The sequence below is a fragment of the Clytia hemisphaerica genome, unplaced genomic scaffold (assembly GCF_902728285.1).
Source record: "Clytia hemisphaerica strain Z4C2 unplaced genomic scaffold, Clytia hemisphaerica genome assembly, whole genome shotgun sequence".
In the NCBI taxonomy this organism is placed as follows: domain Eukaryota; kingdom Metazoa; phylum Cnidaria; class Hydrozoa; order Leptothecata; family Clytiidae; genus Clytia; species Clytia hemisphaerica.
Genome location: NW_027103651.1, coordinates 85,262 through 102,851, shown reverse-complemented (window position 1 = coordinate 102,851; position 17,590 = coordinate 85,262). Strand labels below are relative to the sequence as shown.

The window sequence follows — 17,590 nt, the reverse complement described above, 5'->3', positions numbered from 1 at the left end:
TATCTTAAAGATATCTCGAGAAATCGCTAAAATTTCAAACCTCCGTTTTGGGGGCCATTAGAAAAAAGCTACCTATCTTTAAGCGATTGAAAAAATTGTTGAAATTGAAAATTTTGAAAAAGAACTTCCAGGAAATAAAGTAGAGATGTTAAAGGGGTTCGTTCATGCAGCAAAAATTTTTGTAAAAATCTCTTTTCCTCTAGATTTGAGAGAAATTTCAAATTTGATCGCCGTTTTGGGGGCCACATACTGTATATCTTTCATTTTCCTAGGGGTTTTTGGCCAAAATTCGGATTTTAAAATTATTTCGCGAGGACTAATGTTTGCGAAAACCGCGAAGATTGATCAACGGGAAATTTGATTCAGTCAATTTTTTTAAAGAGGGTTTTGGTAAAGTCTTGTATTTTAACAGTTTCCTTATATTGTGATCAATACTATGTGCTAGACCTTCGGTGAAATTGTTTTTGTGCTTCTCTTGGTAGGCATGCTTGACTCAAGGTGCCTTTTTCTTTATCGATGCCTTATCTTTCTGACATTCACAAGACCTTTTATTGTTTCAGCATAAAAAAGACGGAATTGAGGAAATTTTTTCAAATAAATGATACATCCCCTAGTGTTTTATACACCTTTTCGACGGTAGCCGCCAATTGCCGTGCGGGCATTTTTATCCCACTAAAACCGTCCCAGTCCTTTTTTTCGTACCTATAGACAATAAAAAAATGTGTCAAAAAAGAACTTGGACGGATAAAAATGCCCGCGCGGCAATTGGCGGCTACGGTCGAAAAGGTGTATTGAATGATTGTTTCGAAATTCTTTTAGATCAACATTGCGGGTTACATGCATTTCTGGGGATTGACGGTTGATACGGTGACCACTATCCAGTTGATTCTGGCTATCGGTCTGTCAGTCGATTATTCCGCTCATATCGGGCATGGTTTCATGGCTGCACGCGAAGGAAACAGAGTGCGTAAGTAGAAGATTTTTTCGGGTAAACGTTAGCCACACATGGAATTAAAACACCTTCACAGTTGACTCTCTCTAATTCGATCTTCAAGGGACCAAGACATAGTTTCTACCCCCCTACATTTAGGGGGGGGGGTCTTGGGTTTTGATGAACCAAAAGCAAGGGGGTATTAAAAGTATGACTTTCCTAAGGGGGGGGGGTTGCCAGTTAAGGGGGGTCTTCTTACCTAAGGGGGGTCTTCTTAGATAAGGGGGATCTTCCTTGAATTATGACTCTTGTACAATCGTTCCATTTATACTGATTTTCTAAGGGGGGAGTGTGAAATTTGAAATGAATTTCCTAAGTAGGGGTTAGCACTTAAGGGAGGGGGGGGGTCCTCTTACCTAAGGGTCTTGACCCCTCTAGAAACTATGTAAGAATCTTTCTCGTAATTAAAGAAAGGTTCGAATTACAGAAAGCATTTTATACTAATTTCTAGCAGAGGTGACCAATGTTTTAGTTGAGGTTCAAATTAGAGAGAGTTTACTGTAGTGTGCGATTCTCCCCAGCTGGCACACAACGTTATTTCAACGTTTATCTAATGTTCATAACGTCCATATAACGTTAGATGAACGTTGAGACAACGTTGTGTGCCAGCTGGGTCGGTATCAGTCCATTGTTAGTTGGACGTAACTTAAGACCAGTTGATAGGCCTTATCGTAGCAATTCAAAACTTGCTATTGGTGAATAAAGTTATACTTTTCTAGAACAGATCACAGATTCCTTTCATGATCTTAAGCAAAGACTTCCAATTATTTTGTTCAAACTTTTTTGTACACTTTTTGATACTTCAAATTGTCACACCTCGACTGTGAAAATGATGGGGCAAAGGAGTTGTTACTAGGGCGGTATGATCATTCCCTTAAAACCTTTATTCATGATATGCACCATTGCAATGTCTTCCACGGACCCAACAGCTGATTGGTTGAAAGTGACGTATTGACTGATTTTACGACACTTGGAACCAATCAGCTATCGGGTCTATGGTATGATGTAATGTCAGAAGACATTGCAGTGGTGCATATCATGAATACCATTATTTTGACTTTGTGTTTTCTTCTTTTGATGTACAAGAAAAAACAAAATTTGAATTATAGTACTTCAAGTTTCATCTTTTTCGAATCGTCAGCTATCAAATGAAAAAAGACAAATGCTATGATTTTAAGTTGAAAAATTTGGATTGATCGTAAAAAAAATTATATTTGGAATGAATCCCTAGGGTCATGATTTCTTCTTTTTTCATATTTCGACAGAACGAGCTGCGCATGCGCTAGAAGAGATTGGACCAGCAGTGGTACACGGAGGTTTCAGTACCTTCTTAGCTTTCGTCTGTCTTGGTGCATCACAATCCTATGTTTTCTCCACTTTCTTCAAGGTAAGTTTGTGGGATTGTCTAAATACATCTATTACCGTAAGTTGGTCTAATATCGACATCCCTCTTCTAATTCCGATACCCTTCTTTAGAGAAAGGAGTAATATGAAAGCTTGAATCGCTGATTGAAAAAGGATTATTCCTCTCTAACCACTAAACAAAGAAAAACAGTTTCAACTTTTCTATAAATTTCAGCTGATAAAAAGGGTGTGGGAATTAGAGGAGGGTTGTCGACATTAGACCAAGTTACGGTAACCTTTAGCAGCGCTGTCAGCTTTTAAGGAGACTGGTATAACGAAAATACAAGGAAAACTCTTCGGACGACAGTATTGAAAACACAATTGTAGGAAAGTGTAAAGTGTGAAAAGTGTAAGATACCCTTGCATTGAAGTGAGAAAGTAACATCAAAATAGTTTAGCTATCTGAATACTAAAATAGTTTATACTCCACCTCAGATACTCGGTAAAATGCTTCTTTGCCTTGGCCGGGGATTTACTTGGTTTGATTCGTCTGTAGCCAAAATCATGCCGTCCGCTGAGAACAAATTTTTCTTGTAAGTTCATTACCAGTCCCTTAAAAAGCTGACCGCGCCGCTAAAGGTTGATAAAGTTGTATATTGTACTAAGTAACATTTTTTTTCTCAATTCATAGGTAATTGGTAAATAAATGAGACATTTATAATGCGTGACAATGACTTAATTTGTAAAGGTTTGCAATGTTGTGTGTTACTTCTTCCTTTTATGCAAGCTATATTTCGGCTTGGAAATGTTAGCGTCGTTGAGAAATCTAAATCTTTACCACTTCTCGTTTTATTTCAGTTATTTTTCTTGGTCGTGGTGTTTGGTATGTTTCACGGTGTAGTGTATTTACCCATCGTGCTTAGCTTGGTCGGTCCCGAACCGTACGCATCTTCCGAACCTTCAACTCCATCAGCCTCCACCACAAGCGCTGGTAAACCTCCATTACCAAACAATGGTGTCGAAATGACTGATGACAAAGAACCCGAAACTAAGACAGGTGAGTGGTTTATCCAGAGTTATCTGTTGTAATTAGAAAGAAAGACGACCGTGAAATCTAACTCTCTCTGATGTATAACTATACTACTAGGATGATTGCTGCATGGCAAAAGGCGGCAAAATTTCTGAATTGGAATAGTGATGCGGTTGGAAAATTCAATATTCTATATCTAACTAATCCTAGGATAAAATTTAATTCTAAATTGCCATGAGGAAGGGCTGAATCACTAATACGTGTGCTACGATAGACCGTTTTTTTAGCTGCAAATCTTTTTAAAATCGCGTACATTTTTCATGGATTGATATTTAATTATTATGGTTGCAAATGGCGGTGAAACACACATTATAACCATCTACTTATAATTTGGGGTGGTCACAATCATTAAATCAATTTACTAACCACGCCCATTGCACTACATTGCATAACATCAAACAACGCCCAATAATTTACGCCCGACAACGACAAACTTGACAAATTGGTTGACGAACTGGATATTAATCTCACAACTAACTAAATTTTTCTCTTGAAAGGTACTAATACTTTTTACTACTTATCTAATATTTTTTTGTCTTTTAAACCTCCTTCTCACAGACCCGATAGGACTACTCTCAGTCAGTAGGGGTTAAAGTAACGGGGGATTGGGGATTGATATCCATATGTTTTTTATGGCTAGGGATTCGAATTCTATTGTTTTCATTGGCGATTGAAAAGATAGCACACTATTTTGCAGCGAGGTTTTATTTATTTGATTATTTCCAGCGGAGACAAAAATTGTTCACTTTGGACGATATTTTGGCCAATTTTTCCAGTTGGAGGGTGTCCCACCGTATCTGTGAGAAAGTGGTGTTCTTTTGTTTCATTATATACGCTTTGCACCCGTTACTACTAATATTTTTGGATGACCCGTGGCCATTCCGTTCAATTCAAAACGATGTGAGCCAAATATTATTTTGTTCAAGGTTACAACCTTTTTTGAGCTAATTTTAGCAAAAAATTACAAGTAGAGAGGTCTAATTCTTTGATTCTACTAAACCCTACAGTAGCGTAGACTGGAGGAGTGCAAAATTTGTGAAGGAGAGCAGATTTTTATGACACTATAATTTTCCAATAATACCATGAATTCATGAATAGATAATTACAGTGTCATAAAGATCTGCTCTCCTACACAAATTTTGCGCCCCTCTTGACTATGCTACGGCGCTAAACAAATAACCCATATAACCCAAATAACATTTGCTATTATTAATAATGACTAACACGCTTTTTTTTTTATAAGAATACACTTTATAAGAATGTCCATGATGAAAATGGCCAAAAAATTAAGAATATGCTAAGAATATCACCATCATGGAATTTTGCTGTTCAAGCAAAGAATGTCATTTTTAGAGCATTCTAAATCATAAATTGCCAATTACCCCCAAGTAATAAGAATGCTGTAAGAATATTTTAGGATGATTTTCCCAAAAAAGTTAAGAATATCCATGATGAAATGGATTTACACCATTCTTATAAAAAAGAAAGCGTGAATTTAATGCATGGATTCAAATGACCAAATTTTTACGCTTTATCTGTTTCCAATTTAGCCAATAAATCGCTTTCATTGTTCTTTTCTTTTAGAAATGCTTCATTATTGAGATCCTTCACACAAATTTTTAAATCACATCATCGATTTTCACCCAAAGACGAATCCGAAAAGACTGGCGTCATTGTTTTAACCCAATCGAAATGGCTTCATGTTCCACCATCCACATTTTTTTTTGTTGTTGTTTTTGCACTTTGGTCGAGTAGATTGTTGGGAAAATAGAATTTTGAAGGAATAGATGTTATCGGAGTTTTTTATTTTTCTAAAAAAACGATGCATTGTGGGATTGTTTCGTGAGGATTACAATAGAATTCCCTCGAGGAATTCCTAAGAGATTTCTATTGTAATACTCTGGAAACAATCCCACAATGCATCGCTTTTTTAGAAAAATCAAACACTCCGATATGATCTATTTATCGACACTGGGGAAAAGGAGAAGACTGACAAAACCATAAAATATTTGGTAACTTGGGAAGCCACTTATTCTTTTTATACCCAGATCTCTCAATAACGAAGAGGAAAATGTCGGGAGTTTTTGTGAAAATCTGGTACGGCAGTCGACGTACCTGCCGTACCCGGTGCGTCGTACACGATTCTGGATCATTTATGAGGAACTGCCAATATCTTTTTTGCTAAAATTCATAACATGGCGCAGGTCTCAGCAACCCATACCGTATGGAATTAATATTCAAATCCCTTTCAAATTAAATGTCAGTAAATTTACCAATATGAATAGGTTTTGATGAAGTTTGAATTTGAATTGTGATTTTATTCTCGTGGAAAAGGTAATTGTTAGTGGAATACCTTCATTCTAAATGATCATTACGTAGAAATTAGTGTGCTTTTACGTTTCGCGATTTCTACTGATTTTCTTGAGCACTTCTTAACCTTATTCGAACTAAGGGGGCTTTTTCTGTTCGGGGCTTGAAACTAATGTTAATAGCTCCTGAAATGATTGAGCTTTTGGCATGAAATTTTCTGTAAATTCCTAACTTTTATTTTGCTTCAAAATAAAAGAGATTTTCACACCAAAAAATTCTCACATCTTGAGCATGATGACATTTCTGACAGTAAGGTGTCATAAAAATTGACAATTTTCCAATACAAATTTATTTTTACTGTCAAATATATCGTTGAAACCGTAATTTATTGAATATTTAGAATGAAATAAGCATTTTAAAATCAGGAAACCTTTTACCAAAGCCTTTGTTAGATTACAATAGCTATTTTGAAGAACAAAGGAAATTTTCGATTTTGACTCACTTTGAGCATAATGAGTGACGTCATCGAAAAAAAATTTTTTGTCAAAAGTTACTTTATATGATAAGAATCTTGTGTGCCAAATTTCATCCAAAAAGACCTACTAGATCAAAAGTTACGTGGTGGTACAGGAAAAGCCCACCCTAGTTTTGGACCGCCCCTAAAAGCCTAGTATGAATAGGGCTAAGTGCGTTTTATGATATTTATCCTGTGTAAATAATTATTTGTTTTGTAAGTTTTTATATATTTAGCAAACTGATTCTCGGGTAGCGAGCACCTCACTAAAAACCGGGATTTTTCATCGCGTTTCTTTTGTCTATAAAATATGCTGACAAAGCATATTTAAAGAAGGATATTTCCGACCATCAATTTTCCCACGATTTTGAAAAAATTCAAAGTTTTAGATATGTCCGACCATCAAAAGATATTTCCGAACATCTTATGATATTTCCGACCAATAAAATGATATTTCCGACCAATAAAATGATATTTCCGACCAATAAAATGATATTTCCGAACATCTTATGATATTTCCGACCAATAAAATTATATTTCCGAACATCTTATGATATTTCCGACCAATAAAATGATATTTCCGAACATCTTATGATGTAACCGACCAATAAAATGATATTTCGTCTAAGGGAAAAAAGCGAGTTTATGTATGTGTGTTTTCAGCGACGGAGACGGTAAGGTTCTAATTTGAGTAGATCCTGACCAGCTGAGGACGACGGTAAATCAGCACTTTTACCGTCCTCGATTTTGCCGGGCGGAATTTCGGGTTTTTCCAAATCGCTTCAGTCACTCTACCGTCCTCAAAAGTGCAAATACATAAACTCGGTAAATAATGAGCTGCGCCGCGAAAATGTTTCCCTTTAAAGAACTGTCGTGGTGTCAAATGGTTTGGATACAAGTTTAGTTAGATTTGTCCGAATTTTAACCCTGTTTTCATCTTCAAATTTTCTAAAAAATACGAATTGTCGGTAGACCTCGGCTCGAAATTTAAAGTTATTAAATAGTGATCCTGGATGGCATGAAACTTTGAGTATGAAATTAACTTAAATCGTTTTCTTTACTCAAACTAGTTATTAATAAACCAGCTGCGCTGGAAGGTCAGCCTAAATTGCTTAATATGATTAGAAAGATATGTTGTTAAAAATTGATATGATTTACTAAAACGAGAGTGAAAAAATCATCAAATTTACGTTTGTATACAATATGGATTAACGAAAATATGCCATGTTACAATCTGTATGACAGAATAATTATTCGTCTCTTAATTAGGATAGATATTTAGATAATAAAAATTAGATATACAGATGAACAGCAACAAAAGGCTACATCAACAACAGATTCATGAAGATAAAAATCCTTGCAAGGAAGTTAAAAGCAAGGCATACTGTACTTATCAAAAATCACAAAATTGTATACACTTTTCATTTTTCACTAAGCTTAGAATTATAATTATATCCAAGCCCAAGCTGGACAAAAAATCAAAAAATTTTCAAAAACAAAGATGCTGTAAATCAGTACTGTACTGTATTTTCCCTAATCTGAGCCTAAATATGCTTAAAAGTGCAATATTTATCTATTAAAAAATATTTAATCCATTTATATACATTTATTATTTATCATTATTAGTCCAAAATGTATAAGTGTCTGCCATCAAATCACAGTGAAAAAATGCAAGTCTAGAAAAACATAATTTCTGTCAATAATTTGATGAAGAATACTTCAGCCTTTCTGGAATTTACATAGGAGCTTCACTTTAAATATATATAGTTAATTAATTTCCATTTACGCTTGATCATAATTATCTCCAAGTCAAAAAGAACAAATGCAAGTGTCTGCTTTCAAATCGCAGTGAAAACTTTAAGTCTAGAAAAAATCATTTTTACGTCAATAATTTGATCAAGAACTTCGGTCTTTCTCAAATTCACATAGGAGCGGTACTTTAATATACTTGATCAATTTCCATTTACGCTTTATCATAATTATCTCCAAGTCAGTCCAAAAAAACAAATGTATATAACTGCCATGAGTGAAAAACGCAAGTCTAAAAAAAATCATTTTTGCGTCAATAATTTGATGAAGAACTTCGTTCTTTCTCAAATTTACATAGGAGCTGTACTTTAATATACTTGATCAATTTCCATTTACGCTTTATCATAATTATTTCCAAGTCGGTCTAAAAAAACAAACGTAACTGCCAGTGAAAAACGCAAGTCTAGAAAAAAATCATTTTTGCATCAATAATTTGATGAAGAACTTCGTTCTTTCTCAAATTTACATAGGAGCTGTACTTTAATATACTTGATCAATTTCCATTTACGCTTTATCATAATTACCTCCAAGTCCAGAAGAACAAGCATATAAAATGCCTATCAAATCTTAAGATAGAAAACACTCAAGTTCGAGAAAACATTATTTTTGTGAATAATCAGATAATAAAGCTGTGAACTGTAATATATATACACTCCATCAAATTCCAGTAATTGTTGGTGGTTATTCTATATTCAAGTCCAAAATGAAAAAATATGTTTTCATGCTACAAAATAAATAAATGAGGTCTAGCATGTAAAAAAATAACTCACAATTCAGGAAAAAACTTGAGCAAATAAGTTAAAATCTTCATACTTTAAAGAAAAGAACATCCTTATAATCTAACTCCAGTGTTGCATCTTCCTTAGTTATAAGTTTAAAAGCCATTTCAACAAGATGTAATGATTGTATAAATAAAAGCTGGCAAGAGATAAACACCGAACGAACGAAAAAGACTTTGCTTTTAAGCTGCCATCTTGAAACACCACATTATGATCTGTAAAAACAACGCACGCTAAAAGTACGCAAAAAGTTAACCCGATCGGAAGAAAGTTTAGAAATCATCAAAGTGATATCGGGAAATCGGAATAAAAAAACCAAACTCTTAAGTTGCGGCTGGAAAAAAGGGATTTGAAGGGTCATCGGGGCTGACCAAATAGTAGGTATATAAATGTAAGTTTTCATAATCCGGTGTGTTTATTTTCGTTAGTTTATTTGGTTGTATAGTGAAAAAGTTATTTAATGTAAATATAATTTATTCTTAATTTGTTTTTCTCCGGAACAAAAATCTCCTAAGAAACTTTTGCTAAGGACACTACACGCTTTTTTTTTTATAAGAATACACTTTATAAGAATGTCCAGGATGAAAATGGCCAAAAATTTAAGAATATGGTAAGAATATCACCATCATGGAATTTAGCAACTGAACCTAAGAATACCATTTTTAATGCATTTTAACCTGTAGATTGCCAATTTCGATCTTAACCTAAGAATACCGTAAGAATATTTTTGGATGATTTTCTCCAAAAAGTGAAGAATATCCATGATGAAATGAAAAAACACCATTCTTATAAAAAAAAAAGCGTGTACTCTCGGGTACCTAATAAGGACCCCTACTTATTATTCTTTGGGAAATGTTTTTTGAAAATTCCCTCTTTTGCCCTAATTCTGCTGTATTAGCCTTCCTTTCACAAATTTTCAGCCCGACACATTTTTATTCCAACACCCTTCCCCCGGTTAATAAGTTTTGCGAATTTTCTCATCAACTTCGCTTATTTAAAACCCCCCATTCATAATACAATCAAAGTCATAATAATTGAGAAAAAAAAGGAAATTCCCACGAAATCTTAGGTTGGAAGGGTAGAGTTTTAACTCTGAGTTTTAACGCTAGACTTAAGACTTAATAGGGCTAAGAATATAGCCTGGAAGTCTATAAACCCCTCCCGAATTGAAATATTCGAATAAATTAATCCAAAAGCGACTTTCTCGCCCGAACTTTAAATGGCTAAAAACGAGGAATTAATCAAAACTCTCAATATATTTTGACCGAGATTGAGTAAATGGCTTCGTTTCCAATCCAAGAGCTTCATCTAGAGAATGACCTGTGTGGTTTGTGCACAAACGTTGGATGGAAAGTAGAATCTATCAATTCTTTGCCACGGAAAGTCATGTGACATCTTTTTCGACCAATAAGATTTAATAATTTCGAGGATAAAACAAAAACTATGGTTTAACTCACTAAAAGATTATGTTTACTGAAAACACATAATTAATCTTTAGAAAGTGTTCTGTTGTACCCCAGTTCTGACGTCATGCCGTGGCGAAGAATAGATTAAACTACTCAAGAACAAACTAGAACTAGATTCAATTTATTTTCTAAATGCTGTGCAAATTTTAAAGCGTCGCAGTTTCTTGCTTAGGAAAAGTTAAGTTTCTCTAGCCATACAGGCTTAAAACTCAAAATCCATATTCCATCCAAGAGATTCCCCTTAACTATTAACCCCAAGCTTTTTTGACTTTTGTATCCCCAGGGGGGGGGGTAGAATCTACCACCCTCGATTATTTTGATCTAGGAGAGCTACGGTCATGAAATTTGGTACAGATGTTCTCCATCATGACACAAATTTCCTGGAACAAAAAAAAATTTGATGACGTCATTCAAAAACCGATGACGTCATCACAAAATTTCCACCTGTCTGCATAAAGCCAAAATATATGGTTTACAAAAATGTCTATTACAATCGAACCAATAATGATATTTAGATTCTGTTTAAAAATTCTGAAAGATAAAAGGGTCTTCTTTAACATAATTGCCGGTTTTGCAGTTTCCATGAAGATTTTATCTTAAAATTTGTGCTGAAGATGAGTTAAATTTTCAAAATTTGATGACGTCATTAAGTTTTTCTTGAAATTGGTAGTTTAAGGTCTGATAAAGATACTTATGCTTATGGGTTTAATTTATGGCTGCAGGGTTTTCAATGGGCTTAAAATGTGGCCTCAATCATACTTCAATCACTAATTTATCAATTTACACATTCCAGGTTGGGTTTTGTTTTCGATACATGAATACTTGCAAAGCCTAAAGCAAAACAAACACAATCTGACACAATACAGTGTTATTTTAAGAAAGAGTGTACATTTTGTGGCTGCAAATACCATTTTTTGTAAATAACCTTCTGAGCTGTTACATATAAGTATTAGTTGGCATTTTTAGGGTTGGCTTATGTGCTGTCCTGCTTTAAGACTTCAATATTTTTTAACCATTTCTCTTGAAATTGGTAGTTCAAGGTCTTAAGATACTTATGGGTTTAATTTGTGGCGGCATGGTTTTCAATGGGCTTAAAATGTGGCTTCAATCAAAGCATATATGAAAAAAATCGTCAACTTTGAGCCGCAATTCTAGCCCAATGACCCGATAATTTTGGTTCCATTTTTGATTTTTACTCATTGAACAAATTTGTGGCTGCTGTTTTATCAACATAGTGTTTTTCTTGATTTGTGCCGCAATTTTGGCCCATTTCACAAATTTTTTTTTCAACCTACTTTAGAACCAATATTGTGAAGTTTCCTTTGAAAAGAGTTATTTTTAAAAAGGATATTCAAATTTCTTTTTTTTTGCTGTTTTTGAAAACCTCACACAATTTTTGAATGCCATCATCTCCGGACTAGGCTTTTTAGTCTCAAAATTCGATTTTATTCCTTATTATCTTTCAGCTGGTGTTGACAATGCCTCATTCGTCGAAGCAACGCTAGCATCTTGAAAAATTACAAACTTTGTTACTATGGTAATAATTTAGCAAGGTATAACATTATTTAGTGTTATTTTTTATTTCCTTCTATATAATTATTTTAATACTTGAATATAAAGTCCATTCGCTTTTTTGATTATGTACCCTTTCTTACTGGCATGTAGAAACCATGACATCATAACCAGACTTATTCCCTAGAGAGCGGTTTCCACATGGCAGCAAATAAGATTATGTACCCTTTCATGCTGGCATGTAGAAACCATGACATCATACTTTAAGGGCAGAAAGTTTCGCGAAGTCGAAAACTGACCGCGAAAAAAACTTTCGCGTTTTTCAGGTTTAATTTCTTACCTGGCAGAAACCCGCGAAAAAGGATCAAAATCGCGAAAAACGCGAAAGTTTCTGCCCGCGAAAGTAACCAGACTTCTTCCCTTGAGAGTGGTTTCCACATGGTAGCAAATAAGAGTGTACACTTGAACGAATGGACTTAAGTTATAATGAAGCTACCCTAAGGGAACTAATTTTAGTGGTTTAAAAAAATTGCGAAAAATCGCATTTCGCGGGAATTAATTTTCGCAGTTTTGCCCTATTTTTGACAAATTTCTTTCATTTTCTTAGGTATTTTTCAATTTTTAATAAAAAATGGCCAAATATGCAATTCGTGGGTTCTAATTTTTGCGGTTTTGTCAAAAAACCGCGAAAAAACAGCAAAAATTAGTTCGCTTATGGTATGTTTGAAGGTAAGCTGTATATTTTAATGTTTTGAATATGAAATTTATTTTTTAATATCAAAGTTAAACCTTCCTAAATTTGATACCTCTTTAGGTTACGCCGATGTTTTCAATTTGAAATAGCTCGTTCTCGGCTGAAAACTGAGCCCGGTAATTTGAAAGAACTAAAAAAAACATTAGGGGCTGATGCACAATTTACGGGTTCATATAAAAACAGTGTAATTTGATCACAATTAACGTTCTTGAGAGACTTTGAACGTTTAATTACGTTGTATCCATTGACTTCCAAGCCCGAAGGGCTAGACACAAGACTCCTGTATGGGAAATGAAACCACCTATTTCTCACCCTAAACGCGTAACCGCGTGGTTCTCACACGAACGCTAGATTTAAAATAAAACCCATCGCCATATTTCGATTATGCCTGGTGAAAACAAAGAAAGTGCTAGATTTAATCCGTTATTTTAATCTTAGGACTTCACTTTTTCTTGCTTGAGAAAGGTTGAAGATTTATCTCTAGCCACTTCGGGGTTTTAAACTCAATGGTTGTACACGATTTTTTTTTTTTTTAAGTATAGTGTACTTAGGATGTGGGTCAAGTATTCTTAAGAAAGTGCCAAAATTGAGGGTGAAATATTCTTAACGTATACTTACTTTTTTAGACTTGACTTTTTTACAAACATGAGAAATTATCAATTTGAGAGTTTTCGACTTTTGAGTGAACATTTGGGTTAGAATTACATTTCTTCCTCAAAGCTTCATTATCTCTAACAAAGGAAGCAGTTTTTTCTGTTGACCAAATACAAAATGACTTTATTCTTATCAAATTCTGTGAAATTCACCCCCGAGGGTATTCTTAGGGTATTCTTACGATTTGGCCAATTTTCACCCTAATATTCTTATAGAACATATTCTTATAAAAAAAGCGTGTACCTGGCCGTATCACTAAAAGTTAAAATCATTGTTTGGTGATTGTGTTGTACAGTATACCATTGTATTCGTATTTTTAAAGATTTTTTTTGATAATCTTGTTGGTTTTGTATTTAGTTCAATTGTATAATATTTTCACTCTCTTTCAAGAAAGTTTTATATTTAAAGAAATATTTATCGTGTAATTTTATCCCAATATTTTGTCCTTTGAAACTCTATTCTTATACACGTTTTTTTTTATAAGGAACCTTAACTTTGCTCTGAGCCTGGAGTTCCTTATTTTGCCAGAGAGTTTCAGCTTCAAAGTTCCTTATCGAGTTCCTTAGTTACTTAGCTGTTAAGTTTGGATTTGCTAAGTGTGTAGCTTCTTTATCAGCATTTTTTTGTCTTTTTGACATATTGAAAGGCGTTTCAGCAATATTTTCCGTCTTTTTATTTAGGTTGTTGTAAATGTGTGCAAGTTCAAATTGAACTCTTGCTGTTCCTTAACTTGATTTTTTATACTCAGCCTGAGCAGTTCCTTAAAAATTCCTTATTTCTCAGACCATTTTCAGCCTCAAGTTCCTTATAAACATTGTTCCTTATATAAAAAAAAACGTGTACTGTACAGAAAAAACATTTTACGACCTTTAGCCAGGGTCTACGGGACCTTGAAAACCTTGAAAACCTTGAAAATGAACCACCCAACCTTGAAAACCTTGAAAACTATCCATTTGCTGGGAAAAACCTTGAAAACCTTGAAAAATCGTTAAAAACCTTGAAAAGCACTTCTTCCTATTCATCCTTTTTATCATACAATCTTTTCAATAGGGCAGTGGCTGAGTAACTGTTTTAGGTTCAGATTAGTTTTGAGTTGGAATGCTCTTATCTTTGAGTGCTAGGCTTTTTTCATTCATTACTGTATACTATATTATGTTGGTTACTATCATAAACATATAAAGTACTGGACCTCTATCTCCTTTGTATTTTTGTTATAAGCACTGCTAGCTTCGTTGCCGCCTCTTAAAAACATAAAATGAACAATGCTAACAACGTCAAAACTTGGACAAAAATGTCTGTTGTTCTACTTTTCTCAAGTTTTTTATCTATATCATCTGACTAATATTTCTAAATTTTGACTTAAAAGTATGGAATAATTTCAGATAGTTTGGGATTCAAATTATGATATTCTTAAGACACAGGCTCTCAACTTTGACATACTATTTTTCAAGTCATTAAAAAAAGTGATTCAAAAGTATACACGCAGTTGAAATTCTGCATTTCAGCGTTGAAAAAATTTCATGGGTCTCGAAAATCTATTCGCCGCGCTGACCAATGAAATTTTGCAGCTAACTTTTCATTCAAAAAGTAAGAATAAGTTAGTACATTCCTAAACTGTTTGTCATGAGGAAATTTCCAAAAAACCGCCTGCGGCGCTAATCCTTTATAACATTTAGAGAATTCCATATTCCCATGTTTCTGTTATGATTCTGTCGCAACGAATGCAACATATTCTTTTATCATTAGCTGAGTTTTTGTCACTAATTTTCCGTTTGCATGAGCCCTAAGAAATCGACTGTTCCCCAATTTTTAAATCGCTTCAGGGCGTCTTGGAATAATGGTCGTTCACCAATAAAATTTCGAGGAATCCTTAAAACAACTCTTTTGGTAATTGATATTTTGTTTTAAAAAAAGGCATTTTTTAGCCATTTGAAAGAGTCAAAATCAAAATTTTCCCTCGTCGGCGCAAACCATGGTTGCGCCTCCTCGGTCACTGTAAACATTTGGTTTTGCTTCTAATTATTTATTTCTACAGTTGGAAGACTAGCGAGCTGGAGTAAAAATTTATTTTTGTGGTATTGTTCTCAACAAGGAGATAGAAATTTAACTGTGAAATGGAAGCATATCCCCGACCACCAAAAGCGAATAAATTTTATTTGCCGTCCTCTATCTTTCTTTCGCCTACCACTCTGAAAAAAACCAAAACCCCTGTAGAGAGCCATGTCAACTGAGTATCAAAAAACCTTGAAAAGTGCCAAAATCTTTGCCAAAAAACCTTGAAAAACCACTTAAAGATGACCAAAAAACCTTGAAAACCTTGGAAATCCTGAAAAAAAATCCGTAGACACCCTGTAGCGGTTCGTTCCCACAGGTTGCTAAAAAATATTGTATCTTTCCCTGAGATTGAAAGATCTGTTTTCCTGGGCTCTAGTGTCTTGTTACATTATAATGTAATGTTTTGTGAGATTCTTACATTTTAGCCAATCTATGGTCTAAAATCTCACTTTAAATGTTTTATTTTTACATAAGTGTTCCCGTTTCATATCAGACAAACTTCAGAAGGGATATTCCCGCATCAGTTAGAAGGGTAATTCCCTATAGATTTCTGAGACCATAAAGAGTATTTTTGTTTTCTTTTATTTCACTTTCGTGTTTGCAAATTGATGAATGATGAATCGACGGATCGACGGTTCAACGGATCGACGGATCAACGGATCGACGGATTACTAAAACACGGATCGTCGTATTTCGGATTACTAAAACACGGATCGTGGTATTTCGGATTACTAAAAGACGGATCGCCGTATTTTAAATTACTAAAACACGGATCGTCGTATCTCGGATTACTCTTAGGTTCCAAATAAACGGGGGGGTTCGAATAAACGGGGGGGTTGGAAAATTTTCTAGATTTTAATAAACGGGGGGGGACCTAATTGACGGGGGGGTTGGAAATTGTACTTCTGAAACCCAAAAATAAGGTAAAAATAGGCTAAAATCAGGCTATTTAGAGCAAAATAAGGGGCCTTCTCTTTGACAGCTGAAAATATTCTTAGAGATTAATAAACGGGGGGGTCCTAATAAGGTCCGGGGGGGTTGGAAATTTTCGAAAAATTAACAAGCGGGGGGGCCCGTTTATTTGGAACCTAAGAGTACTAAAACACGGATCGTCGTATTTCGGATTACTAAAACACGGATCGTCGTATTTTTTTAAATAGAAAGCTATAGTCTGAAATAGTGTGCAATATCATTTGAATTAATCAGGAGGACCCACCATGGTTGGGTCCGACTAGAAAAATTTTATAAAATAAAACTTCTTAGACTAGCTAAAACCCTTCTAAATTGACTCAAAATGACTCTCTTGATTGGCATATTAACAGAAAAATAAGCTTTTGAATTTTCCGAAAAGAAAGATTTGCGCCGCAGGTTATTTCGAAAAACACACCCTTAGGGTCCGCAGCAAATTTTTTTTCCGTACATGGACAGGAGTATCATCGACGGTCGGGAGTATCTCATCTTTGTTGTTTTGTTTTGTTGTTTGGTCAGGTCAGGGTTGCTAGTAACGGCTTGTCACTGTGCCGGGTGCATACTCGGCGCCTTGGGCCCCGCAGGGTTGCTAGTAACGGCTCGAATTTCAGTCAGGTTAAAAAAGGGGCAATTTTACCCATATCATAATAACATTACCCCCGTCTTTTTTGTCATTCTATAAGTATTTCCAAATTTTGGATTCTGCTGTGCGAGTGTGGCTCAACGGATAGCGCGCTGGGTTTCTGATAAGAAACTCTTTCAGTTGGTGGGTTCGAACCCCGGTCGGGTCGATATTTCAAGGTTTAAGATAAGTTTAAGATACTCCCGCCCGTCGATGATACTCCAGACCGTCAAGATGAGATACTCCCAACCGTCGATGATACTCCCGACCGTCAAGATGAGATACTCCCGTCCATGTACGGAAATAAATTTGCGGGTCGGCACATACCCGTCGGTCGTTTTGCCTGGGTGCCCCCCCCCCACCCCGGATAAAACTATATGTTTTATTTTATTTCGTCCTTTATTAGGAAGTAACAACAGAATCGTAGAGCAAGAAATTTTATACTCTTTTTACCTTTGAGAATGTCAAATTTGTGCATTATGGATATAATTCAACTCCCAAATTATCGAATGTAATTAAAGCTGTAATTACCATGTGATTAAAAAAATCTTCTTTTTTTATTGGACTTTATTGCATTATGTCAAAGAATAAAAAGATAACAAGAAAAGAGATGTGTGTAAACGTGCTTAAAACGTGAAAGTTATATAATCATCGTCAAAGTCCAAAGTCCAAAATCGGGAAAAACAACAGCAATGACAAGATTTCTATATATTTAACTAAC

The 17,590-nt window shown here is 34.8% G+C and overlaps 1 protein-coding gene across 2 annotated transcripts in view; it reads left to right on the top strand.

Moving 5' to 3' along the window:
* Window positions 1-11,966, top strand: part of LOC136803140 (patched domain-containing protein 3-like) — a 28,202-nt gene extending 16,236 nt beyond the window's left edge. Inside the window, exons 14-17 of one of the 2 annotated variants that reach the window (XM_067059889.1) lie at window positions 820-967; window positions 2,257-2,378; window positions 3,194-3,392; window positions 11,770-11,966. In XM_067059889.1, coding sequence (XP_066915990.1) covers window positions 820-967; window positions 2,257-2,378; window positions 3,194-3,392; window positions 11,770-11,816 — 516 coding nt within the window. In that variant the 3' untranslated portion in view covers window positions 11,817-11,966. Of the gene's footprint in view, window positions 1-819; window positions 968-2,256; window positions 2,379-3,193; window positions 3,393-5,009; window positions 5,128-11,769 lie in introns of those variants that run through there. The other variant, XM_067059890.1, reaches the window with a different exon arrangement.
* Window positions 11,967-17,590: the final 5,624 nt, after the last annotated feature.